Here is a 25,032-nt window from a genome sequence, read left to right on the forward strand (position 1 = left end):
ATTAATAATGGAGGTGTAGTTAGACAAAACTGCCTGGGTGACAACTGTGCCTCCAGGGGGAGGGGTATGCTGAAAGTGTAATAATAACAACAATAATATTAACTATTGCATTAATAATAATAATAATAATAATAATAATATAATAGAAATAATAATAATAATCATCATAATAAATAATGTGGGTAGACAAAACTGCCTAAGTAACTATATAGACAAATGTGCCTTCCAGGGGGCAAATGCTGGAAGTGTAATAATAACAACAGCAATAATAATAATAATAATAATAATAATAATAAAGTGTAATAATGATAATGAGAAGAATGCCCCTGCTTGTCTCACCATCCCAGTTGTTTTTGCTCCTGATCCTCATACTGAAAATGGTACAGACTAGGGAAGGGAAGCTCCTGACTCTCATCAGAGTAAAGTTAATGTATACACCATATGCAGTTGCAGAGTACGATCGAGGCAGAAGGGGTTAAAGTTGGGAGGTGGGACTGAGCTGGCCCTGACAGTCTGGGAGGAAAGGGGTCAGAACAGCAGAGAAGAGCGGATCTGTACACCTTGGGGGGAGCAGATCTTTGGGCGCTCGGTGGACACAGGAGGGAGAGCTCCGCTGTCCAGGTGCGGGACTCATGCGTCGGACAGCCGGGAGAGCCAGGCTGCGGGCACACGGTGCGATCTGTGTGGTGGCAAGGGGTGCGATTTGTGTGGCACGGGTTGCGATCTGTGGGTTGGGACTGGCTGAGCAATGTTGGATCTGAGAGCAGACAGAGTGTAAAAAGTTTCGGGGGTCATGTTCCCTGCCTCCCCCCTGCTGATCGCACCTATGCCTTGGCTGGGGATGTGACTGGCAGCACAGTAGGTGCCTTCTCTCCTCCGACTCGTTGGATCTCACAGAAGTCATGGCATCAGAGGTGGTGTGTGGGCTCATCTTCAGATTCCTGCTCCCAGCCTGCCTTCTTGTGGGTGAGTGATCCTATGGATTGTATACTGTTCATGTCATAGTTAGCGATCGGTAACTAACTTTTCTCTGTCCTGCAGCTCTTCTTTTACATTGATCAGCTCTTATGTGATCTGTTATACTTAGATCCATTTTGAGATCTATCCAGATGATCTAATATCCATAACATCCCCATCACTGGGATCAGTTTATTGAGGTCAGTTTATGATGTCAGATTATTATGTATCTTTTCCCAAATCATCGCCTTCATTCATTGCTGTAAATAAGTGCAATGTGTTGGGCACAGACCATAACGCCCTAGCCAGACCCAGGGCAATATTTACAATGGGCTGTTGTAGACACATAAAGTGTCAGATCTATATGTACAAAATACTTTTGTCACTTATCTAAAATGCTACTTTGTTTGCTGTGCAGCCAGCTCAGCTAAAGGAACAAGTGGCTATGATATGAAATGTCATTATTTTCGGGTGATACTTTTTTTGCAGTGTCATTGAACAGTATGACACTGCAATCAATGCAGTCAATGACACCTTGCTTTTTTAACACTTCTAGGTGTTGTGTTCTGCTCAGGATTGTATGTTAACTGCATGTCAGTCAGTGTAACAACTTCCATCACAGTTTCGACACTAAAAAAGTGAATAAATGGATCCAGACAAGTGATTAGCAATCATCCTCAGGAACATTAATATTTCAGAGAACACTCTCAATTGTTCTAGGATGTGAAGGCTGTAATGTTCCTCTACCCTAGTGCACAATAGAGAGCTATGGAATATTCAGCGGAGGCTTGACTAATTGCTTTCCTTGTTTTATTGTGGAACAACACTTTATATAACGATATACTCAATGCAAAATTAATTTTCCAAAATAATGTTACCAAGCAGTTATGTGTTTGGCAAAGCCAAGGGTGAATCCCCAAAAAAAAAAAAAGCTTTTCATTCCGGCTAAATTTAGCACGGTAGGACAGAGGTATGGCTTTTGGAGGTGCCAGGAATGGAATAAAGTAAAGCCAAATTAATTCCAGTTCCGTAAACATTTGCTTTCTCCAATGCTTTCATTGCTGCAATAGTCTATATGCTATATTATAGATAGTGTAGATTTACAAAATGTCTTAGATCATGAAAACAACATTCCATACTAAGATTATGAGGGCATTTAATTAAAAAGGGCAAATGTCCCTTTTACACGACTGGATGAATGAATCTTCAAGCCATAAAGTAAATCAAACCCCCAAATCCCTAGAAAGGTCATCAAATTATACAATCTTTGTGCGATAGCTGAAGGGCTAACAGGTTGTAAGCTCCTTTGTCCAGGATAGTTTTTGTTATTTTTGTATGTGAATTTGCTTTTGTTGTGAACAACAGCGTTTACAAAGCTGGTTCGAAGCTGTTAAATTTGTTGTTGAATTATGGACACAAGACAATATCATGGTGAATTATTAATACAGAGTAAGTTTGGTAACTGGGAGTGCTATTCTTCTGCTTTGTAAAAAAAAAAAAAAAAAAACGCATGCTGAGATCAACATCTGTATTGTCGCTTCAGGCTATGTGTGGTCAGCCGGTTTCTGGTTTTGCATGATGACTGCAAGCTTTCAACTAGACTGAGGGATGCATTTAACTGAATAGCAGCTGCAGACTTCCTAAGTTCATTCTTATTTGTCTGGTGTATTTTTACCAAACAGACTTCCGTACAGGGGTCACTGAGGATCTTTGGTGTACATAAGGGGAAAAAGAATTTTCAAACATCTTTTCAGTATCAAAATATTTTTCAGGACTTTGGATCAGATGTGCTAACAAACTCAATAACCCTGCATGTGGATTGAACGTGGGCCATTGGCACTGTTTTCAGCTGCTAAAGAGCTGCATGTGCCAGCTAGTCGGTTGTGCTGGGACTTCTGGCTCTTCAGCATCTGGATAGCAGCCGTTTGGCCATTCCTACATTTGATGACCAGCTTCTCTTTCCTGCCTTAAGTTATAAGCCGTTTAACTGTCTGAAGTATTCCAAGGACAAATGCCTATCTATAGTCCTTCCTCCATCACTATTTGAAATCCTGCAAAATGCATTAGCAGATGGATAGGTCAAATAAAAGTTCCTTTACTAAAACATTGATTTTTTTGTATGCTTCCTTTATACCAATTAAGCCAATTCTAGTGTAAAACACAAACAGGTAAAGTTAATTTAGGGGGTTTAATAACCATCTATAAAATTTAGGAGTTAGTCTTGATAGACAGAACCTATTTTCAAGTACATTTTAATAGCTACATGGTACAGTATATTTAATAAAAGCATGGTATTTACACATCAATGTTACTGAGTACAGTGGATGCTTTGTGTGAGCTTACTAGGTCTACGTTAGGCAAACATAGTTTACAATAACATGACACATTACCAAGTTAAACATGAGCCATGTAAAATATTTGTATCCATACTTATTGCACTATATTAACACAATTACAAGTCTAATACAGTATCAAGCAAGTAGCGTAATTTGATTTCCAGCATTGTTAGGCTATTATAACGTTAGTGTCAGGACTGTGGATAAAAGCATTAACAATTCCTGTACATCTAAAGGCACTTCTGAAAGGTTCAAGGTGAGCTACAAAATAATAAACACAGTTTAAATATTAATATATCATGCAGGAAGCAACAGGAAAATGCAGTATTGACTTCAAGAACATTTTTATATACATTTAAGGGGTGCCAACTAAAACTTACGGTACTGTATAGATACATTGATATATGGCACTGCTCTCTTAGAAGATAAGTGCTCTATAAACATCAGGAATTGCAGGATTTTGACAATGGGTTTTCCCACATTGAGTTTATGCCACAGAAAAAGCAAATCTTTATCCTGTTTCTAAAGGCCATTGGAGGTCACAAAAGGAGTGCCATTGCTGGCAACCTGCGATCTCTTCATCATATTAAACCCCTTTATGGCCAGGACTATTTTGTGTCCTGGTGTCCAGAATGATTTTGGTCAGAGGATGTAAGCTTTCTGCAGATTTGTATGTCATAGTAGCATTTAGATAAATGCTGCATTGCTAAAATATCACTTTCAAATGCCAGAGATCACTGGTTGGAAGTCAGTAGGTTTGGATTCCAACCCCTTCACTGTGACAGTGGCAGCTAGTAGTAGCCTGCTCATACTAAGTGTGCACTCGTGTATACATTTATGTACTGATAAATGGATGACGTGTAGAAAAGGACAGTTATCCACTGGACTTCTTCTACATCTTGGTGATTACCATTATGTCTTAAAGCAGGGGTTTCCAAACTGCTGCCTGAGGGCCAGATTCAGCCCTTTGCTAGCCTTTATCTTGCCCTTGGGGCACTATTCTTACCAATGATATGAGGCAATATTCCTCCCACTGACACCAACATTTGGGCACTATATCTTCCACTGATACTGATGTTGTGATACTATTACTCCCATTAATACCAATAATGGGGCACTACTCTTCCTCCTCCTGACCACAAACCCTGAGGTCATGTTTATTCTCACTGATGCTGGGCACAGGACATTTTCCACCCTCACTGGCCACAATCCACTCCCCCCTAAAGTCTAAAGGACAGAAAACTATTCCTTTTGTTGAAAAACTTTGTAGACCCCTATCTTATAGGATCAGTCCACCAAAACCTGTTGTTTTAGTAATAGTTGGAGCCTCATGGGTTGATGCAACCCCTGACTTGTTATGTCTTTATACTCCAACTGTGAGATTTCTCTGCCATAATCCCTGACTCTGTTCCTGTTGACCTGGGAGTTTTAGGTGTTCCCACACACTTTTGTGTATACCCACATCTCATGTTGGATTTCCAAGTTAATTAAAAATGCAACAGGGAAAGTGAAAATCCTTTTGAATGGTCACAGTAGGTGTGCAGACCCTGGAATTCAAGTGTAGACCATACTAAGGGAGTCCTTGAGGGATAGAAGAAATTGTCGGGTGATTTAACTTCCCAGCATTTACCAAAAATGGAAACATCAGCTTTGGGTGCACTGACATATAAGAGGGTTAATAAATCTAATTAAGAAGAGAGAGGTTGGTTATGTTTTCCTGTAATCCCCCAAAATTGGCAGGTATAAAGGGGTGATTAGTAATGATCAGAAACACCGTCATATCATCCAGGACATTTGCAAAATGATGTGTAAATGTATGTGAGACAGTGTGTACTTGAGTCACCCCATCTTGGCTGCAGTCATTTAATGGTGGCAATCATTCAGTGGATGGCATCTCTCACTGAGCCTTCTATGATAACTTTGCATTTGCAGAATGTTTATTTTCATACCACAATAGCCTCATATTTGAGGAAATGCACATTTAGCGAGAAGATAAGAGATGTCAATTAAGGCTAGGTCACTGTTCATTTAATGGCCCAGTCATGCGTTTCCAGGACCTTTTCTATTTATATAATTTGTTTTCATTTAATGCAATACACCATTTTTCCATGCTACTATAGACGTACAATTACTTAATGTCTTCAAAAAGGGATTTTCAGCTGAAAATGTAAACTGATATCAAATGACAATAAACATATCCGTTAGCCTGAAATGAGAAAATGTATGATACATGAGCAGATTTACTCTAAGAAAAACATCACATAAATATAACATATTTACTATTTTCTGTGAGTACATCTAAATATAGAACCCAAGAAAGTGGCGTCTGATCTTCTGGTCCTTCCCTGCACTCTGCATTATGTTAAATGCAACATTCTAGGCTGATGCTTTAAGCTCAGTGTGTATATATTCTAATGATTCATATCTAAAAATGTGAAGGTTTATTTAGATGGGGAAAGTGCAATGGTCAAAATGCATTTACCCATAGAAACCAATCGGAAACTATTGTCATCATCAATGAATACTATAAACTAATACAAAGTGAAATTGGACTGATTGGCATTTATTAGTGTACTGTTCACATTATCATTGCTCTTTGTAGTGCCTTGTTAAGTAAACTTGATGTCAAGCTGTTTCCGTTTTTTGAATCATATGCAGGGTTATGATTGTTCAGCTGCTGTATCTAATTTTCTTACATTTCTGATTAGGTGGATCATTGCATATAGAGTAAATGTGAGAATATACATACACAAAGTGATACTGCCTTGTGAGTGCTATTCCTCAGCAAGCTCAGATGATATCAGTTGTTAATAAGACTTAAATCTTAAAATTGGTAAAAAAAAAACAGGTTTCATGCATGCAGCGACTACTATAAGGATTTATTTATTATAGGTAAGAGCTTACAGTTGAATGCCCTACTGCAGAAGTACTGAATTCAACACGCACACAAGGGATAGTTTGGTCGTAAGTCAGCAAATCTTAAGTAAGGACATTTTCAGGCACAGAAGCTTACAGGGACTAATTTCCAAATCCTGGGTTTATCTTTGGATATTGGGTACAGTTAGCAAATGTGCTGATAAATCTAAGCAAAAGCCCCTTGGAGCATGGAGAAATTGTGCATGATCAGGAATGACATGGAGTGCATGAACTTTAAGGCAAGAAGGGTAACAGAGGCACTGTTTTTGGGATAGACGACTAATGCAGAAAATAACTCAGTCTGCCCTCCCTGCAACAATCAATCTTTGTGCAGTCACATTTACATAAGCCAGCACATTGAAATATTTTGTAGCTGCATAACTGTTACTGTCACAGTATTTTATATAGGATAAATGTTACGCACTTTTCTTTCCAAATATGAACGCATCATTCATTCACTCATTCATACATTCCTGTGGGTTTTGCATTGTCGAACCACCTATATTGTTATGAGATGATGTACATGTAGACAGAGGCTTCCTGAAACATCTGCTGCTCTCCTTCAAATATTTGTCTGGTTGGTGTATTGTGTTGGTGTCTGCAGCTGATAGTAGTTGGTTAGAAGTCTCCGCCTTCCCATAAGTCAGGGTGCAGCTTCAAGATAACACTGCAAGGCAGATTGCCATATGGATATTGTTACCGAAAACAGAAAATGTATTGCTGAAAAATTCAGAAACTGTGTCTCTCAGCAGTGTTGATAACTACCACTTTCACTATAATAGTTTGTATTTTTTATATGGATTTAGATGGAATAGATATAGATGGAGGAATTGAAGGCAAATGAAGGGTGATTTAAACAGAATGTGCTACCAGTTAAGTATTTAGCTTAGGGTTAGGTTATTTGAGTGTGGTGGTGTTGTAGCATAGAATATCACTGGATATACTCTATACTTACATAGCAGCAAACATAGATCTGTACTTTGATTAAAACACATATGTTTAATTGTATAAATAATATATACTTTTCTTTAAAGCAAATGTAAAAATAGTATTCTTTAAAATTGCATCCCAAAAGAAACAACTAGAATCTGGCCTAAGTGCATGAGCCCCACACATCCTATAACATAACATCTGACGGGCAAACTTTGGTTATTCAAGTCTGTAACGTAATATTTTAATCAGTTCCAAAGCCAAGTGACACTGCCAACGTTCAGCCGGCACCATACGGTGCCTACTCCTAGCTTGACCCTTGACATTGTCACCCTTGTCTCCAATCTGATGTTTGTGCTTCTTTAAAATCTTGGCTTTTCTAAAATAGGTATACAGTGGGGTTGATTTACTAAAACTGAAGAATGCAAGTTCTGGTGGAGCTCTGTACAGAAACCAATCAGCTTTCAGTTTTTTTTTTTTTTTTTTGTCAAAGCTTAACTGAAGAAGCTGAAGTTAGAAGCTGATTGGCTACCATCCACATCTGTACCAGATTGCACTCTCTAGTTTTAGTAAATCAACCCCTGTATATGTAGGTCTGTGGATACACCATTCCCTTCCATATTTTCCGTCATATTGAAAAGTTGGCCTGGCAGGAGCTTGGTTGGGCCCATTGTGGGAGCTCAGGAGTAGTATTCTGGTTTACCCCATAACTTGTATTTTTATGATGGGTTCTGTGGCAGATTAGGAAAGTAGGTGGTGCTGCTACTGCATCTCATGCTGCCTGCTGGTACTTAACTTAGATGGCACAGATTACAAGTAAAATCAGGCTAAGTTCCTTTTTTTCAATATGACTAATAAACATGCTAGAGAATTTAACAGCAAACAACACAAGAGAAATGTTTGATTTCAAGAAAATGCATATTCTATGGGGCGTCTTTTTACAGTAGTGACATTCATCAGACATTCACTGCAGGTGAATCAGTTACTGTAATTTGAACACATGTACTTGGAAGATACACCTGCAGTGAACTTTTGGTGTATGCGGCATTCACTGCTTTATAAATATACCCCTTAGTGTGGAAGCACAGCTGACAATTGTTATTGCACCCTATGACTTCATAGACTAATAGAGTTGGATCTTTGCATCCCCTATGAACCAGGTTCTTGCCTTTTGTAACAGCATCCCTGTGTGGCTCCATAACGTCAGTCACTTTTGACCCATGTGACGTTACACAAATATTATATAAGATATAATCTATATCTGTCTATATAGATTGATAGATAAATAGATCTCTCTCTCTCTCTCTCTCTCTCTCTCTCTCTCTCTCTCTCTCTCTCTCTCTCTCTCTCTCTCTCTCTCTCTCTCTCTCTCTCTCTCTCTCTCTCTCTCTCTCTCTCTCTCTCTCTCTCTCTCTCTCTTCTCTCTCTCTCTCTCTCTCTCTCTCTCTCTCCCAAACTGGTTTAGAGGCACTCACGGTTTTTGCAGAGGAGGAAGATCAAAGTTTTTATTGTCAACATTTGGATGTCTTGAGAAAGATGGACTGAGCTTCATCGAAACGTTGACAATAAAAACACTGCTTTTTTTATCTTCCACCTCTGCAAGACCCGTGAGTGTTTCTAAACATGTTTTGGATGTATATGGAACTTTGTCGGTGAGCACCTGGGCAATTATTGCAAGCATACAGTGCTATGGCTACCCTTGGAACTATATATATTACCAAAAGTATTGGGACACCTGCCTTTACACGCACATGAACTTTAATGGCATCCCAGTCTTAGTCTGTAGGGTTCAATATTAAGTTGGCCTACCCTTTGCAGCTATAACAGCTTCCACTCTTCTGGGAATGCTGTCCACAAGATTTAGGAGTGTGTCTATGGGAATGTTTGACCATTCTTCCAGAAGTGCATTTGTGAGGTCAGGCACTGATTTGGATGAGAAGGCCTGGCTCACAGTCTCTGTTCTAATTTATCCCAAAGGGGTTCTATCAGGTTGAGGTCAGGACTCTGTGCAGGCCAGTCAATTTCCTCCACACCAAACTCATTCATCCATGTCTTTATGGATCTTGCTTTGTGCACTGGTCCAAATCATTTGGTGGAGGGGGGATTATGGTGTAGGGTTATTTTTCAGGGGTTGGGCTTGGCCCCTTAGTTCCAGTGAAGGGAACTCCTAATGCATCAGCATACCAAGACATTTTGGACAATTTCATGCTCCCAACTTTGTGGGAACAGTTTGGGGATGGCACCTTCCTGTTCCAACATGCCTGCGCACCAGTGCACTAACAAGGCCCATAAAGACATGGGTGAGCGAGTTTGGGGTGCAGGAACTTGACTGGTCCTGACCTCAACCCGATAGAACACCTTTGGGATGAATTAGAGCAGAAACTGCGAGCCAGGCCTTCTCGTCCACATCAGTTCCTGACCTCACAATTGCGCTTCTGGAAGAATGGTCAAACATTCCCATAGACACACTCCTAAACCTTGTGGACAGCCTTCCCAGAAGGGTTGAAGCTGTTATAGCTGCAAAGGGTGGGCCAACTCAATATTGACCTCTACGGACTAAGACGCCATTAAAGTTCATGTGCGTGTAAAGGCAGGTGCCCCAATACTTTTGGTAATATAGTGTATATATCTATATATATATATATAAATACATTGGTAAACTTCTTCCTTTTGCTGTGGTGCCACCTGCTGCGTTGACTAGAAGCATCTTCTAGTCATACATCGGTCACAGTGCTCTAAGAAGCGCAGCCCAGACCTGTATTATTTTAGCATCCAAAAGATGGCGCTTTCAGAAGTATGGTTGCTGGGTTGACTTTTTCTTGTGCGTTTGCTGTGCAATGCCAAAGTATATATGATAACTGGATAACTATAATAGAAGATTTTGTTTAATTTTTCAAAAGTGTATATTTTTTGATGATTGTATTTAATGCAACTCCAACTTTATGTTTAATGTTTAGACAAAACAAATACATAAAAAGGTAATTTAATTTGTAAAGCAGTCAGTAAATAGTAAAATCATTTTTGTAGCATAATTAGGCTTTTGGACAAAAAATATTTGTACCTTCGGGTAATTTAAGAGTTTTACCCTACACAATGAACCATCTATTGCTATTGCTAACCTGTTATTAAACAAGTGAACTGCACTTACTGATTGGAGTAGTTATAATCTGTTATGGCTTTTATAAAGGCTGTGCTTGCAACTGTATTGATCTGCTGAATGCTATTTCCTTAGTGTGGAGATTTTATGGGTAGTCTTGTGAATAACTTCTCTTCAGATGAATGGCGCCCTTCTATGTCTATAAGTTGATTTTTGGTGCACTTTGCACAAACCCATGAACTGAAAATATGCAATAATTCAGTGAAACTCACAGATCTCTTAAGGTCAGTTCAGTCTTGATAACGTTATGTCTGTAAGATAGCACAATAACATATGGTGGCATGTAAATTGATAATAGTGGCAATATACAAACAACATAATGTATTTTATTTGCATCTCTAATAGATACCAATATGTCATTTAAATCTACCCTTAAAACTGCTCTGGGTGCTCTAGAATGATTATGCCATATAGTGTTCTTTTACTGCTTATGTTAACACGAGTGGTTGTAGAAAGACGGATGCAGTGATACCGATGAAGCAGTTGTATTTAATGTGGTTTATAGATAGGATTAAGAATTCAATACAAGTAAGTCTATCTTTTTAAGCTGCCATACGTATAATTAGTAAAAAGAGTAACCTTAAAAAGAGTAACCTGAAGAACTTATGTCTCTAAATACATGTAATGGCATTGGAATCCAATACCGTACATTTCCTGCTAGCCTTACCAAACTGTGATAGTTTTGAGAGGGTAGGTTTACTATTAATATAACATATTTGTTTTACAAATAAAGATATAATACAGGGTGCATTTTGAGATTCATAAAGCATTATGTTTTTTTTAGTTTTTTTTAAATAAATCACTGTAGAGGTTGTTTGCTTTAGGCTCCCTATTTCTCACACTAAAACTTCTTGCAGAACCATCTAAACAGGCAATATTGGGGATGAGTTATTAATCTGTCTAATTTACATTTGTGTGTAAATTTGTGTTTTAGCTATTGAACATTGTAAGCAACAGGCTTTTTTCACCAAAACCATCAGATAGCCTGAAAAAAGGAGCCATTAATGCCACCTGCTGACTTTGAAGTGGATGTAAACGCGATTCATGAAATTTGACCTAGGCACATATATCTGTAGTGTTTACTTTTCTCTCTCCAAAGCCCTAAGTCCCATGTCTTTCTGCTGTTTCGTTCCTCTGTTATCAGCATGATAACTTCTGACAAGTTCTCCAACAACTGAGAGTAAACCAGACTGAAATTTGTGTTGGGGTGGTTTCACAGTACAGCTCTGCACATTCCTTCCTTCCTTTGCCTATGTGAAGGGGGGGGGGGGGGGGGGTGTGCCTTTCCCCCAATCAGCTGTCACACAGTGTATGCCAAGACAACACTCCTACTGAATGAGGAAATAAAAAATTCTACCACGATGTTAGAATTCTAAAGAGTATAGAAATCTGAAGACAGCAGATATACAAGTAAAATTTATGTAGGGAGATTTGTTTCATCCCTGTGTATCATCTGAGGCTGTTCACTTCACTGGGTATATGTGAGGGTTTACATCTACTTCAAATGAAAATACAAACTATTCATATCTACTAAAAATAAAATATACCTTTTTTCGTTTAGTCAGGGACATACCAAATACATGAAATGTACACAAATCCCTGTACATCTGTACACATGCTGACCTCGCCTATTGAAAATGCTAGTTGCCTGGCAGTTATGTTAATCCAATGTATACTACAAGTTACTGGCCTGGAAAAAAACGTGTGCATAACAGGAGTTCTGACTTCATTTGTTGCATACTTATTCTAAGTTAAGGACTCAGATGATGAAACCAGTGACAGCCAGGCATTTAGCATTTCTAGATGGAGATTAGCAATGGTAACCAACGTATTTCTCGCACTGCAGGTCACCTTCAGTACAACTTCTCATGTATGAAAACAGTGGAGCATTGTAATCACAATGAGAAGAGAGAAATATGTCCGAGTCATTTTACTTATCTAAAAGCACAGTGGGTTGCTTACAAATCATTTATACATATTTAGGTGGTACCAGTAATTATTTTAGACATGTCAAGAGACGCTTGGGATTAAGTTACCCTTATCATGGAGTGCACAGTAAACACTGTTTTATAAGGCGTACATGCTTTAAAAAATGTGAGAAATACTACTGTCATAGTGTAATGTTTTATATCATGTTAATGCAGAAAGTCTGGAGCTCAGCTTTGAGCAAACATTACCCCCTCTAACTCTTGGAATACCTTAGATCCCTTCTGTAAAGTCAGGAAGCGCTAAGGGTGTATAAAGTAAAGCAAACCTTCACCCTGAAGGTAATTTTTTTGTGTTTTTTAAAGAAAAGCTTGTGTTTATAAAAAAAATAATCATTTATATTCACCTAGGTGGATGAATCATTGCTCCAATGCTGCATCTGTCCCCTTCTGGCTCTGCACTGAGAACTGAGCGATCAAACACAGCTGATCGCTCAGTTCTGCCCTTCAGTCTGAGCGGACAGTCGGTGACTGTCCGTCTATGGCTCTCTGCTCTGCCCCTCCAGTGCACACTGGAGCACTGGGTTGTGGAGAGGGGCAGGAGCGTCTGGCTCAGTATCCCAGCAGCTCACTGAGAGGCTGAGCCAGCTGTCGCTTTAGGCATCTGGATGGGTTCCGACTGAAAATTTGGAATCGATCCAGAGCCTGGACTGACTGAATGACACAGCCAAAAAGATCATGTGATGGAGCAATATAAATATAGCAATGTAAAACTGGTCCTGGGAAACTTACAATTTAAATAAATATGTAGATGACTACAATACAGTATATACTCATTGCTTATTGATAATCTTTAAGCCCTGCCTAGTAACCTAGCTCGCTTTCCTGTTATAAAAGAAATATCATAATGTTCTAGATGATTGAATGCTTTTTGAGAGACACATACAAGAAATGTAGTCCATTGGCAGTATTCATCCTCTTTTTTAAGGCACATGTGAGCATGTAAAAGAAACACATAAATGCAAAGTACTGTAAATGACCAGTAAAAAAGAGAGCGCATTTAGGTGGTTTGATGTCCAATAAAATACCATTCAGGGCTTATGTCAGTTCCTGATTATTCACACGCCGTATCATTCAAAATAATTGATCTATTGATCAGTTTGATGCACCCCATTGCCCTTTATTATCTGTTGGTTGGCATTAAATTGCCCGTTTATTTTCATTGCCATTGATTGAGATAGGCATCAATAGTCAACACAGGGAATAAAAATTACTATTTGCTAATGGATTTTGTAAAACAACCAAAGTAGGATAATAGGTGCTAACTAATAGAAAAGGGGAGAGACACATACTGAGAAGATATAAAGTGCTGCACACCCCGATTAATGTCAAAAAGAAAAAGAAGGTATCCCCCGTGGGGTTTTAAAGCAGCAAAAAATTATGAAAATAATAGGTTGTTACTTGAAAGAGTTTTTTTATTAATGAAACTTAACCATAATGGTTAAAATAGGAGCTGTGCTGCAGGAGATAACACAAATGAAGCTGGCACAAGTATTATACAATGATCAAGCGCTAAAATAGGATGATAATTCTGACGCGTTTCGACCCCGTTGGGTCATCTTCAGAGGATTGAGGCGCTGTGACAAAATTTGCGTATTAGAGTTCATGGATGTAACCATAAAAATACAATATAATATATATATGTTTAACAGTATAATTACCAATCACATTGTGTTTGAGCAATTTCTCCTGAGCTTATAGTTCTCCGACGTCTCCCCCACCGGGTCCCGACAAGAGTCCCCGGCCGTCCACCACGTCAACAGGGGAAAAGGGGGGGTTAACCCTTTTCCCCTGTTGACGTGGTGGACGGCCGGGGACTCTTGTCGGGACCCGGTGGGGGAGACGTCGGAGAACTATAAGCTCAGGAGAAATTGCTCAAACACAATGTGATTGGTAATTATACTGTTAAACATATATATATTATATTGTATTTTTATGGTTACATCCATGAACTCTAATACGCAAATTTTGTCACAGCGCCTCAATCCTCTGAAGATGACCCAACGGGGTCGAAACGCGTCACGTTATCATCCTATTTTAGCGCTTGATCATTGTATAATACTTGTGCCAGCTTCATTTGTGTTATCTCCTGCAGCACAGCTCCTATTTTAACCATTATGGTTAAGTTTCATTAATAAAAAAACTCTTTCAAGTAACAACCTATTATTTTCATAATTTTTTGCTGCTTTAAAACCCCACGGGGGATACCTTCTTTTTCTTTTTGAGGTGCTAACTAATTAAGTAAAAGCAGGTATATTATAATGAAAGTGGGTATATTTGTGCCATATGTTTTCTGTACATTAAATAGTAAATAAGCCTGGCTGGATCTGAGGTTATACTCAGCCACCCCTTGGTCACAGAATATGTGGATCTTTTGTCAAATACCCATAGTGAAAGTCATTATATTTTATAATTATGTTTACTTACACAAATAATAGCTATTTCATTGTGTGTGTTGAATGCAGTGTTTATAGATGTTGTAGCTTTTATAATATCCTTAAAGTAGAAGTAAATCCTATACAAGTAGGTAGTATAAGTATACAGTAGGTATACAAGTAAGTAGGTATACAAGTAGCTATACAAGTAGGTACTGCTGCAGATGGCAGTCCTAAGGCTTCAACTCCCCTGCACAGAAAGGGTGCTGGCTCTGCATGTAATAGACGTGCAAACGAAAGGATCTGGACAGCTGCACTCCAATATAATCACCTTTATTGAACAAAAAGACAGTCCATACAGAAAATGGCGGTAGAAGAGTCAGATATAGCTATGACTAAGCACCAGTAAAGGTGTGAATTACCAGAGCTGCGGTGACGTCACTCCCGAGCATGCGCGCGGGAGCCCTCGGCTCCGGCGCTGAGCTCTGAAGGTGCAGCCAGGTATGCCATCCCCTCAGAGCATATGCACCGGTGACGCCACGGGTAACATTGCTTGTTGTGAATATCTGCTACACTGTGCAAGTTTAGAAGGTATTCACTATACCTACAGGTAAGCCTTATTATAGGCTTATCTGTAGGTACAAGTTCAAAAGTGGAGCTTACCTCCGCTTTAAAGGGGTTGTAAAGGTTCACGTTTTTTCACCTTAATGCATCTTATGCATTAAGGTGAAAAAACATCCGACAATACCAGCCCCCCCGTTTTACTTTCCTGACCCCTCGATAGTCCCGCGCTTGCTCCCGACATCCTCTTCACCGCTCTGCCTGGCCGTTGATTGGCTACAGTATATGGATTGAAAGCAGCGCAGCAATTGGCTCGCGCTGCTGTCAATCACATCCAATGACGCGGCGTGTCGGGGGCGGGGCCGAGTAATACAGTCAGCGGCTATAGCCGCCGGCTGTATCACGGGAGCGCCCCTGCAAGAACTAAACACCAGAGCTCGCATGAAGGTGTTTAGTTCTTGCGGGGAGGAGCCGAGACAGCCGCCGAGGGACCCCAGAAGAGCAGGTTCGGGGCCACTCTGTGCAAAACGAGCTGCACAGTGGAGGTAAGTATAACATGTTTGTTATTTAAAAAAAAAAAAAACCTTTACAACCCCTTTAAGGAATTTTTCTATAACAATATATTACAGTGACTGAAGTGACATTAAAGAACAATGATGGTACTCAGACTGTAGTAACCCTAGAGTAATGCCGCGAACACACAATCGGACTTTCTGACAACAAAACCGTGGAATTTTGTTCAAAGGTTGTTGGCTCCAACCTGTCTTGCATACACACACTCACACAAATGTTGGCCAACAATTACAAACGTATAAAGCCAAGAGGGGGGGAATTTCGGACTTTAAATAAGGAATTACAATTACAAACGTGGGAACGTACAAGACGTACGACGAGCCGAGAAAAAGGAAGTTCAATAGCCAGTGCGGCTCCTCCTGCTTGATTCCGAGCATGCGTGAATTTTTGTGCGTCGGACTTGTGTACACACAATCGGAAATTCAGACAACAAAGTTTTGTTGGCGAAAAATTTGAAAACCTGCTAGCCAACATTTGTTGGCGGAAAGTCCGAAAACAAATGTTCAGTGGAGCATACACACGGTCGGACTTTCAGCCAACAAGCTCACATCCAACATTTGTTGTCGGAAAATCCGATCGTGTGTACGGGGCATAACACATTTTCAGATTACTGCAGCTATGATGTGATTTCTGGCTGGTTGTTAGGCCTCTTTGTACCCGGAGCAATCTGCGCTATCCCCAAAACTCTATAGTGATATTAAAAAATGATTTAAACAACATACAAATAATAATGATAACAAAAAATACTGACAAAAAAGTGCTGCAACCCAAAAAAAACTTGAATATCCAGTTCTATCAAATAGTAAAAATAAATTCTGGTACGCTACTAATGTCAAAAAACAGAATGGTTAAAGATTAACTTTTAACCTAAAGTTTCATCATATTGAGTGTGAATAAATTAATTATTTCAATATTGTACAATCCTGAAAAGTGAATATGGGGTCCCCCGGCGGCTCTTGCGGCTCCTCCCCGCATCAGATAACTCCCTAGGAGAAGCGCTGTCCTAAGGGGGTTACCTTGCGGGTACGCTCCCGATTCCAGCATTTGCGTTCATAGACAGGAATGCCGGACTCGGTCCTGCCCCCCAGCGCCTGCGTCAATGGATTTAAATGACAGCAGTGGGAGCCAATGGCTGCGCTGCTATTAATCTATCCAATCCAGAGCTGGGACCCCGTGGAGAGAGGGACAGCACGTCCCCGCCGAAGAGATGAAGGGGCTCAGGTAAGTAAAACAGGGGGGCTAGGGGGCTGGGGGGCAGTTGACTGCCAGGTGTTTTTTCACCTTAATGCGTAGGATGCATTAAGGTGAAAAAATATGAGGGTTTACAACCCCTTTAAGCTTTGACAATAAAACATAGAAGCTGATTGTTATTATGCACAGCTCCACTAGATTCTGTGCGCACCAGTTTTAGTTCATCTCCCCCATAGTATTGTTGTTTTGCTGTCATACTTTGCATTTATTATTATTCAACTTGTACTTTTACAATTTTCATTCTGTATATACCTTCTTATGCCTCTGAAATATACATGTTAGCAATTTAAATCTGGGCATCAAGAGAATAAAAAAACATCATTTATTCCAGTTATGCATTCACTAAAAATCTATTAAAAGTATTGTTACATAAAGTTGATAAAAGTACATAACCCTCTTTCTTTTTATCATCACAGCAGCAATGGATCACAAGAGCCTGGACTTAGTCAATCTGGGCTCTGCTGGCTCTTTGCTGGCTCTGCTGTCAGTCAAACATTTGAGCTGCTTACATTCGAGGATAGCAGAGGGATAATCTCATTAGTGTACTTTTGCACTTTAACGGTCTAATAAGAGACCCCCCCACTTTATCCCAAACATAAAAAAAAGTTGTGTCTTTAGATACACCGTAAAGATGAGCTAAACTAAAAAAGTTAACTGCACTTTATTGCAGAAGATTCACAAATTGGAACAAGATAAGATGAAGATGGAAGCAAGGAAATGAGAGGAAGTGAGCATAGTTTTGCTTTAAAGGAGTTGTAAAGGTTCGTGTTCTTTCATCTTAATGCATCCTATGCATTAAAGTGAAAAAACAGCTGTCAGTGACCAGCCCCCTGTTATACTTACCTGACCCCTCGAACTTGACCCACAGGGACGCGCTGCCTCTCTGCTTAAGGTTCTTGGCTGTTGATTGGATAGATTGATAGCAGCGCAGCCACTGGCTTCCACTGCTGTCAACGAATCCAATGACGCGGGAGCCGGGGGGCGGGGCCGAGTCCTGCATTGGCCTCTATGGACGTCGAATGCTGGACTCAGGAGCATGCTCGCAAGGTAGAAGACGAGGTTCGGGGCCACTCTGTTCAAAACGAGCTGCACAGCGGAGGTAAGTATGACATGTTTGTTATTTAAAAAAAAACAAAAAAAACCTTTAGTGTCACTTTAAGTACAGAATTATGGGGGTGATTTACTAAAACTGTAATGTGCAAAATCTAGTGCAGCTCTCCATAGAAACCAATCAGCTTCCAGGTTTTATTGTCAAAGCTTAATTGAACAAGGTGAAGTTAGAAGCTGATTGGCTACTATGCACAGCTGCACCAGAGTACTTCAGTTTTAGTAAATCCTCCCCTATGTCTTTTCTTCTTCTTTGCTCAACAAAAATGGATTCATGTTTAATACTTCTTGAATACCTGCTAAGGTAAGTGGGCTCATTTAGTCTGTTCTGGAGGGAGTGTGAAAACAGCAGACGAAAGAACGAGCCACCTAAGGCAGGATCAGAGACATAGGTAGCAAAATATTTCAACACTGAGGGAAAGCATGTAAAGTCATAAGGATCTATTCATCAGTGACGCACTTCAGAGTACGTCAGGGGAGTCTTTTTACTAGATGATGAATAAAAATCATTTGACTTTTTTTTAATGACCGGGGGTTAACTCTAGCTCTAGAGAAACTTTACATAATCACACGATGTGCATACCATGCATATTTCTTCCATAATACTTACCCCTCGAAGTCTGATTTCTTTCACTTTTCTAAATGATGGCATTGCGTATTTTAAATATTATGTGTTTTCAGGTAACTAAATTACATAAACCTAAAAAAGCTCCTTGTTTATGAATATAGAATCATATAAATTAAAATTAATTCCAGGCAGATACGTTGTATAAAAGACACACTTGAATGCAGCTCTGTTATAAGTGGTGTATCATCAAATGGATTTTTTAAAAAGGAACTTCACCCACTCTTCATAATTTTTTTTTTTTTTTTTTTTAGCCTCTTACCTGTACCACAAAAAAACATATTCACCCTCCCAGTGAATCTAGAACTGCCTTTTGTAGGCCTCCTCTCCATCTCAGCACTGCGGTTCCCATTATGCCATGCTCCTTATGTGAAGTTGAATGGAGATTTCCCATATATCACTGGGATCAGCAAGGAATATGTCACCAGCACACCAGTGATCATAGATCTGAACAAATGAATGGGGTGGGCAACTACATGGCAAATGAGGTTTAATGTAGAAAATTGTAAAAAAATGCATCTGGGTGGCAAAAATATGAATGCAATCTATACACTGGGGGGAGAACCTCTGGGGGAATCTAGGATGGAAAAGGACCTGGGGGTCCTAGTAGATGATAGGCTCAGCAATGGCATGCAATGCCAAGCTGCTGCTAACAAAGCAAACAGAATATTGGCATGCATTAAAAAGGGGATCAACTCCAGAGATAAAACGATAATTCTCCCACTCTACAAGACTCTGGTCCAGCCGCACCTGGAGCATGCTGTCCAGTTCTGGGTACCAGTCCTCAGGAAGGATGTACTGGAAATGGAGCGAGTACAAAGAAGGGCAACTAAGCTAATAAAGGGTCTGGAGGATATTAGTTATGAGGAAAGGATGTGAGCACTGAACTTATTCTCTCTGGAGAAGAAACGCTTGAAAGGGGATATGATTTCAATTTATAAATACCGTACTGGTGACCCCACAATAGGGATAAAACTTTTTTGCGGAACGGAGTTTAATAAGACTCGTGGCCACTCATTAAAATTAGAAGAAAAGATGTTTAACTCTAAACTGCGTAGATGGTTCTTTACTGTAAGAGCGGCAAGGATGTGGAATTCCCTTCCACAGGCGGTGGTCTCAGCGGGGAGCATCGATAGCTAAAAAAAAACTGTTAGATAAGCACCTGAACGACCGCAACATACAGGAATATACAATGTAATACTGACATATAATCACACACCTGATGGACTTGTGTCTTTTTTCAACCTCACCTACTATGTAACTATGTAACTCCATAAAAGAGTGCATGTGTGCAATCATCTTCCGGGTACCAAAATTATATAATTTGAGAGCCTACTAACAATCCATGCAATATTATGCAGTCAGGTAGGCCCCTATATAGGTTTCGGCAAATTTAAAGGAGATTGTAAACACAGATAGTAACATGTATGCTCAGCTTTAGACAGATTAAAAACTAAATACACCAAAAAAATGATATTTAAATCAACAGACAAGGTATCTTCTGGGACTGTAGTGGGGAGATATGCTACTTGATAGATATTTACTAGCCAAGAACATTTAGGATTAAGCTTGAGTCTTTTAGAGCTCTTGCTTACAAAAAAAAAGAAAACTTTAATCTGAAAGTTTTCCAAGTACACGCCATTCACAGCAATATCTTAGCGTGCAAATTTGAAATGTCTGCAAATCTTTTTTTTTTTTAACATGCCAAGGGCACTATCTCTTTAGGGAGGGAAAAATGATTTGTTAATTGTACACCACAGCAAAAAAAAAAAAAAAAAGTGCTTGGTGTACATTTCTTAAATAATTAATGTTATTGTGCCCTTTTAAAAGGCAATAACACTTGCTAGACATCAATGGCTTTTATGTTTGTATGGTGATCGATAAAAATAGCTTGTTTTTTACGTGTTAATTTGAAATCTGATCTGACATAAATGTACCTGTTTTCTAGAGGAAACCAGTGAGAGTCATATACATAATAATACATTTAGTGTGCTTGCAAAGATTGATTAGGCAAGAAGAAAACTGTAACTAACTCTAACTATAACTTTACCCTGGCTAGGCACTCACATATACCAGGAGGACTAGAGGAATGCCGGGGAAAAGGTACAAGTTGTTTTCAAGGTACTGTTTGGGTTCAGTTAAGGTGTTATTAAACCCAGGAGCCTGCAATCACTATATCTGGTCTCCCACAGTAGACAGAACATGGAAAAGCATTTTTTTAGTAGATATAAACTGCTAAATGCCTTTTCTCATTAGCATGTTCATTCTACTCTGACTGCCCTATGAGGCTGCATGACCCCTGACCCTCTGTCTGGACAGTGCTGATTGGCCCTGTGCTGATCACCTGCACCCTCCCAAGAAAAAAAAAGAACTCTCTAGCAATACACACCAAACTGAGCATGTGCAGAGTGCCCCCAAGGCTCTGTATTATCAGGAGATGGGTTGGAGACTATGGAAGAAGGGGAGTATCAGAGAAGAGTGATCAGATAACCTTTTTGCACAATGCAGAGGATTAACCCATAGGTCCCACAGTGAGTATAACAAGCATGCTTTACTGCATATACAGACCAATTTTACTGTTGTAGGTTTAGTAACACTTTAGTTTTTACACATGTTCCCTATAACACAGCAAATCTTCACATTTAAAGGCTAAATTCACCTTTTGGACCATGTTATATCGGCGGACTTGTGGTTCTCAATGGACTACAACTGCAGTAATCCATAGTCTATTGACACTTCCTTCAGCTGTACAATGGAAAGCCTGTACAGAGGTATGGGCAAAGAGCTGGAAGAAGTGTTTGCAGGGGCCTGACATTGCTTCTGTGATCCACTGATCATGGGTGCAATACTTTATAGGCTTATGTAAAAAAAAAAAAAAAATGTCCATTTTTTTGTGCATTTTTTTATTAAAAAAAGAAAACGTGAATCTAGCCTACAAATTCATTTCCATTTTTAGTTTAAAAATGCTGGTCATTTAGCCAGTTACTTGTTCTACAGGCTTAACAGAAAATAAGTACGGTACTAGTACTGTAGAGTAATAAATATGACACCATGCTATTTCAACACGTGACTAAAATTTTGCCATTTTATGTATGTTTTCTTTGGCAATCTGTGTGAAGCTATATGAATCCAAATATTTAAGTTACTTTTTTGGCAATTTTCTTACGAATATTTTATTTAAGCAGTGAAATTGAAGATGTAAAAAATGAATAGGATATGATGTGATGTGGAAGTTTATTCCAGGAATTGGCGATATGTGTATTTTAGCTGTAGGGACTTTTATAACACATCTGCTTTTTATAGTTTTATACATATTAATTTTAGAGGCATTTTTTTTTATATTTTTTAGTTCGATGGGCCATTATTTAGAAAGTAGGATATCCATATTGATAAGTACAGTTTGTTAGTAATATATCATTTCATTCCCTCTATAAATTAAAGTACATCTAAAGGCAGTTTAACCACTTGCTCAGTGGGCACTTAAACCCCCTTCCTAACCAGGCCAATTTTCAGCTTTCGGTGCTCTCACACTTTGAATGACAATTACTCAGTCATGCAACACCGTACCCATGTGAAATTTTTGTCCTTTTTTTTCACACAAATAGAGATTTATTTTGGTGGTATTTAATCACCACTGGGTTTTCTATTTTTTGCGCAATAAATAAAAAAAGACCAAAAAGTTTAAAAAAAAAAAAAAAATTTCTTAGTATCCGTTATAAAATTTTGCAAATTAGTAATTTTCCTTCATAAATTTTGGCCAAAATTTATACTGGTACATATCTTTGTTAAAAATAACCCAAATCTGTGTATATTATTTGGTATTTGTGAAAGTTATAGAGTCTACAAGCTATGGTGCCAATCATTGAATATTAATCACACCTGATATACGTTTGACGGCCAATCTCATTTCTTGAGACACTTATGCCGCGTACACACGAACGGTCTTTCCGACGGACTTTCTGACTAGGTCCGACGGACTTTCCGAACCAACGGACTTGGCCACACACGATAGGACTAAGACAGTTCATAAGTCCGTTCAGTTTGAACGTGATGACATAAACGGGACTAAAAAAGGAAGTTCAATAGCCAGTAGCCAATAGCTTCCCTTGCGTCGTATTTGGTCCGTCGGACCAGCACACAGATGAACAGTTTTCCCAATTTTAGTCCGTCGGAATTTGAGTCCGTCGAAAAGATTTGAAGCATGTTCTATTTCTAGGTCCGTCTGATTTTTATCCCGAAAAGCTATCGGACTAGCCCACACACTATCGGATTGTCCGCCGGACTAATCCTTTCGGACCTAGTCCGCCGGAGAGTCCGCTCGTGTGTACGCGGCATAACTAGCCAGGAAAGTACAAATACCCCCAAATGACCCCTTTTTGGAAAGTAGACAGTCCAAGGTATTTAGTAAGAGGCATGGTGAGTTTTTTGAAGTTGCATTATTTTTTACACAATTCTTTTATTTTTTTTCACAAAATTGTCATATTAGCAGGTTATTTCTCTCCCACGGCATATGCATACTTACAATTACACCCCAAAACACATTCTGCTACTCCTCCTGAATATGGCGATACCACATGTGTGAGACTTTTACACAGCCTAGCCACATTCAAAGGCCCAACATGCAGGGAGCACCGTCAGGTGTTCTAGGGACATAAATTACAAATATAATTTCCTGACAACCTATCACACTTTTGAAGGCCCTGGAGCACCAGCAAAATGGAAACCCACAAAATGACTCAATTTTGGAAAGCAAATACCCCAACGTATATTCTATGAGGCACAATGAGTCTTTTGAACATGTAATTTTTTTCCACAAGTTTTTGGAAAATGAAAACGCATTTTTCTAGGCATTTGTTACGGCACTGATGGGAGCTGATGAGGATCCACTGATAGGGTGGCACTGATGAGCACTAACTGATGGGCACTAATGGGCACTTTAGTGGCACAGATATGTGGCACTGATGGGGCACAGATGTGGCATTGATGGAGCACAGATGTGGCATTGATGGAGCACAGATGTGGCATTGATGGGGCACAGATGTGGCATTGATGGGGCACTGATGTGCTCTGATAGGGCATTGCTGGGCACTGGGTACTAGGTTAGACCAATTACAAATTGAGAGACTGGCTTATGTAGTAACAATGCCAATAGTTACACCCCCTGAAACATCTTCTCATCTAACTGAAGGAAAGCAGGCACAACATGCTTTAGGATGACAATACTGCAGTGAAATCAGGAGCAGTGCAGCGGTGTTGTCACTCCATACCATCTAGCCACGTGCCTTCACTTTTGGATTTTACTTACAAAATCATCAAGTCTATGTGAGACTCTGCAGGTGGAATTAGGGAATGGAGCATTTTGCTTCATAGAAGCTTTAAAATTCTACCTTGCAGTGAGGCTGCATTGCACTGCAAGGATTAACTGCTGCTTTGGGTCTTGGGGTCATGGAAAAGTAGATTTGCTTACCCAATCTTCCGCTCTTACGGGCTTCCCCACACTGCTAGACCAGTCCCTGCAGCCTCTTCTCCCCTCAGAACAACATATATAGAGATTCTAGGCAATAGGTGTTCTGGATTTTACAAAATTCACAAAAGTCTTCATATAGTTATACAAGGGATGTTGTAGGGATGATATGCTGATAGCAATAGCATGTCATAGACTTTACTTATAGGATGATGCTGCTTTTTAAATTCAAAGCCTCGTGCACACTGGGCACCAAAAACAATGCTTTTAAGGGCATTTACCTTTTTTGTCTGCCTCTAAATGCCACACCATGATAGCCTAGGTGTCCATACACACAAAGGGGTTTACTGTGTTTAGGAGAGAAGCACTTTGGCAGAAAAAATGTCTGCCACACCTAAACCCACTTAAGGCCGGCATCTTTAGTGCTTGATAATCTATTCATTTCAGCACCCAGAATAAATTCATATTCTGGCCAGTCGAATTATTTTTCCAAACACTTGATGCACCTGAACAGGTTTGCAAAATGTGACTTTAGGCATGTTTTTTAGGCTGTTTTTCTCCTGCCAGGAGAAAAAGCTTTCAGAAGAGCTAGGCAAACACCCAGTGTGCATGAGGCCTTAGTGCAAATCACCGATTCATAACCAATTTCATGGTGAGTTTCAAAGAACCACTGCCTTTAAATGGGTTTCTAAAAGGCTCATTCTTCTCACAACCATCCCAACCATCCTAGACAACCAACAGCAAGTTAAAAGTGCCAGTCAAAGAACAAAGGAAGGCATATTTGTCCTTTTAATC

The 25,032-nt window shown here is 39.5% G+C and overlaps 1 protein-coding gene across 5 annotated transcripts in view; it reads left to right on the plus strand.

The window, feature by feature from the left end:
• Positions 1–425: 425 nt before the first annotated feature.
• The window catches only part of PIEZO2 (piezo type mechanosensitive ion channel component 2), a 465,998-nt gene continuing 441,391 nt past the window's right edge, over positions 426–25,032 (plus strand). For 2 of the 5 annotated variants that reach the window (XM_073631329.1, XM_073631330.1), the window contains exon 1: positions 426–966. In XM_073631329.1, coding sequence (XP_073487430.1) covers positions 903–966 — 64 coding nt within the window. In that variant the 5' untranslated portion in view covers positions 426–902. The remainder of the gene's footprint in view (positions 967–25,032) is intronic. The other 3 variants (XM_073631332.1, XM_073631331.1, XM_073631333.1) reach the window with 2 other exon arrangements.

This window comes from Aquarana catesbeiana, linkage group LG05, assembly GCF_042186555.1.
Source record: "Aquarana catesbeiana isolate 2022-GZ linkage group LG05, ASM4218655v1, whole genome shotgun sequence".
NCBI lineage: Eukaryota > Metazoa > Chordata > Amphibia > Anura > Ranidae > Aquarana > Aquarana catesbeiana.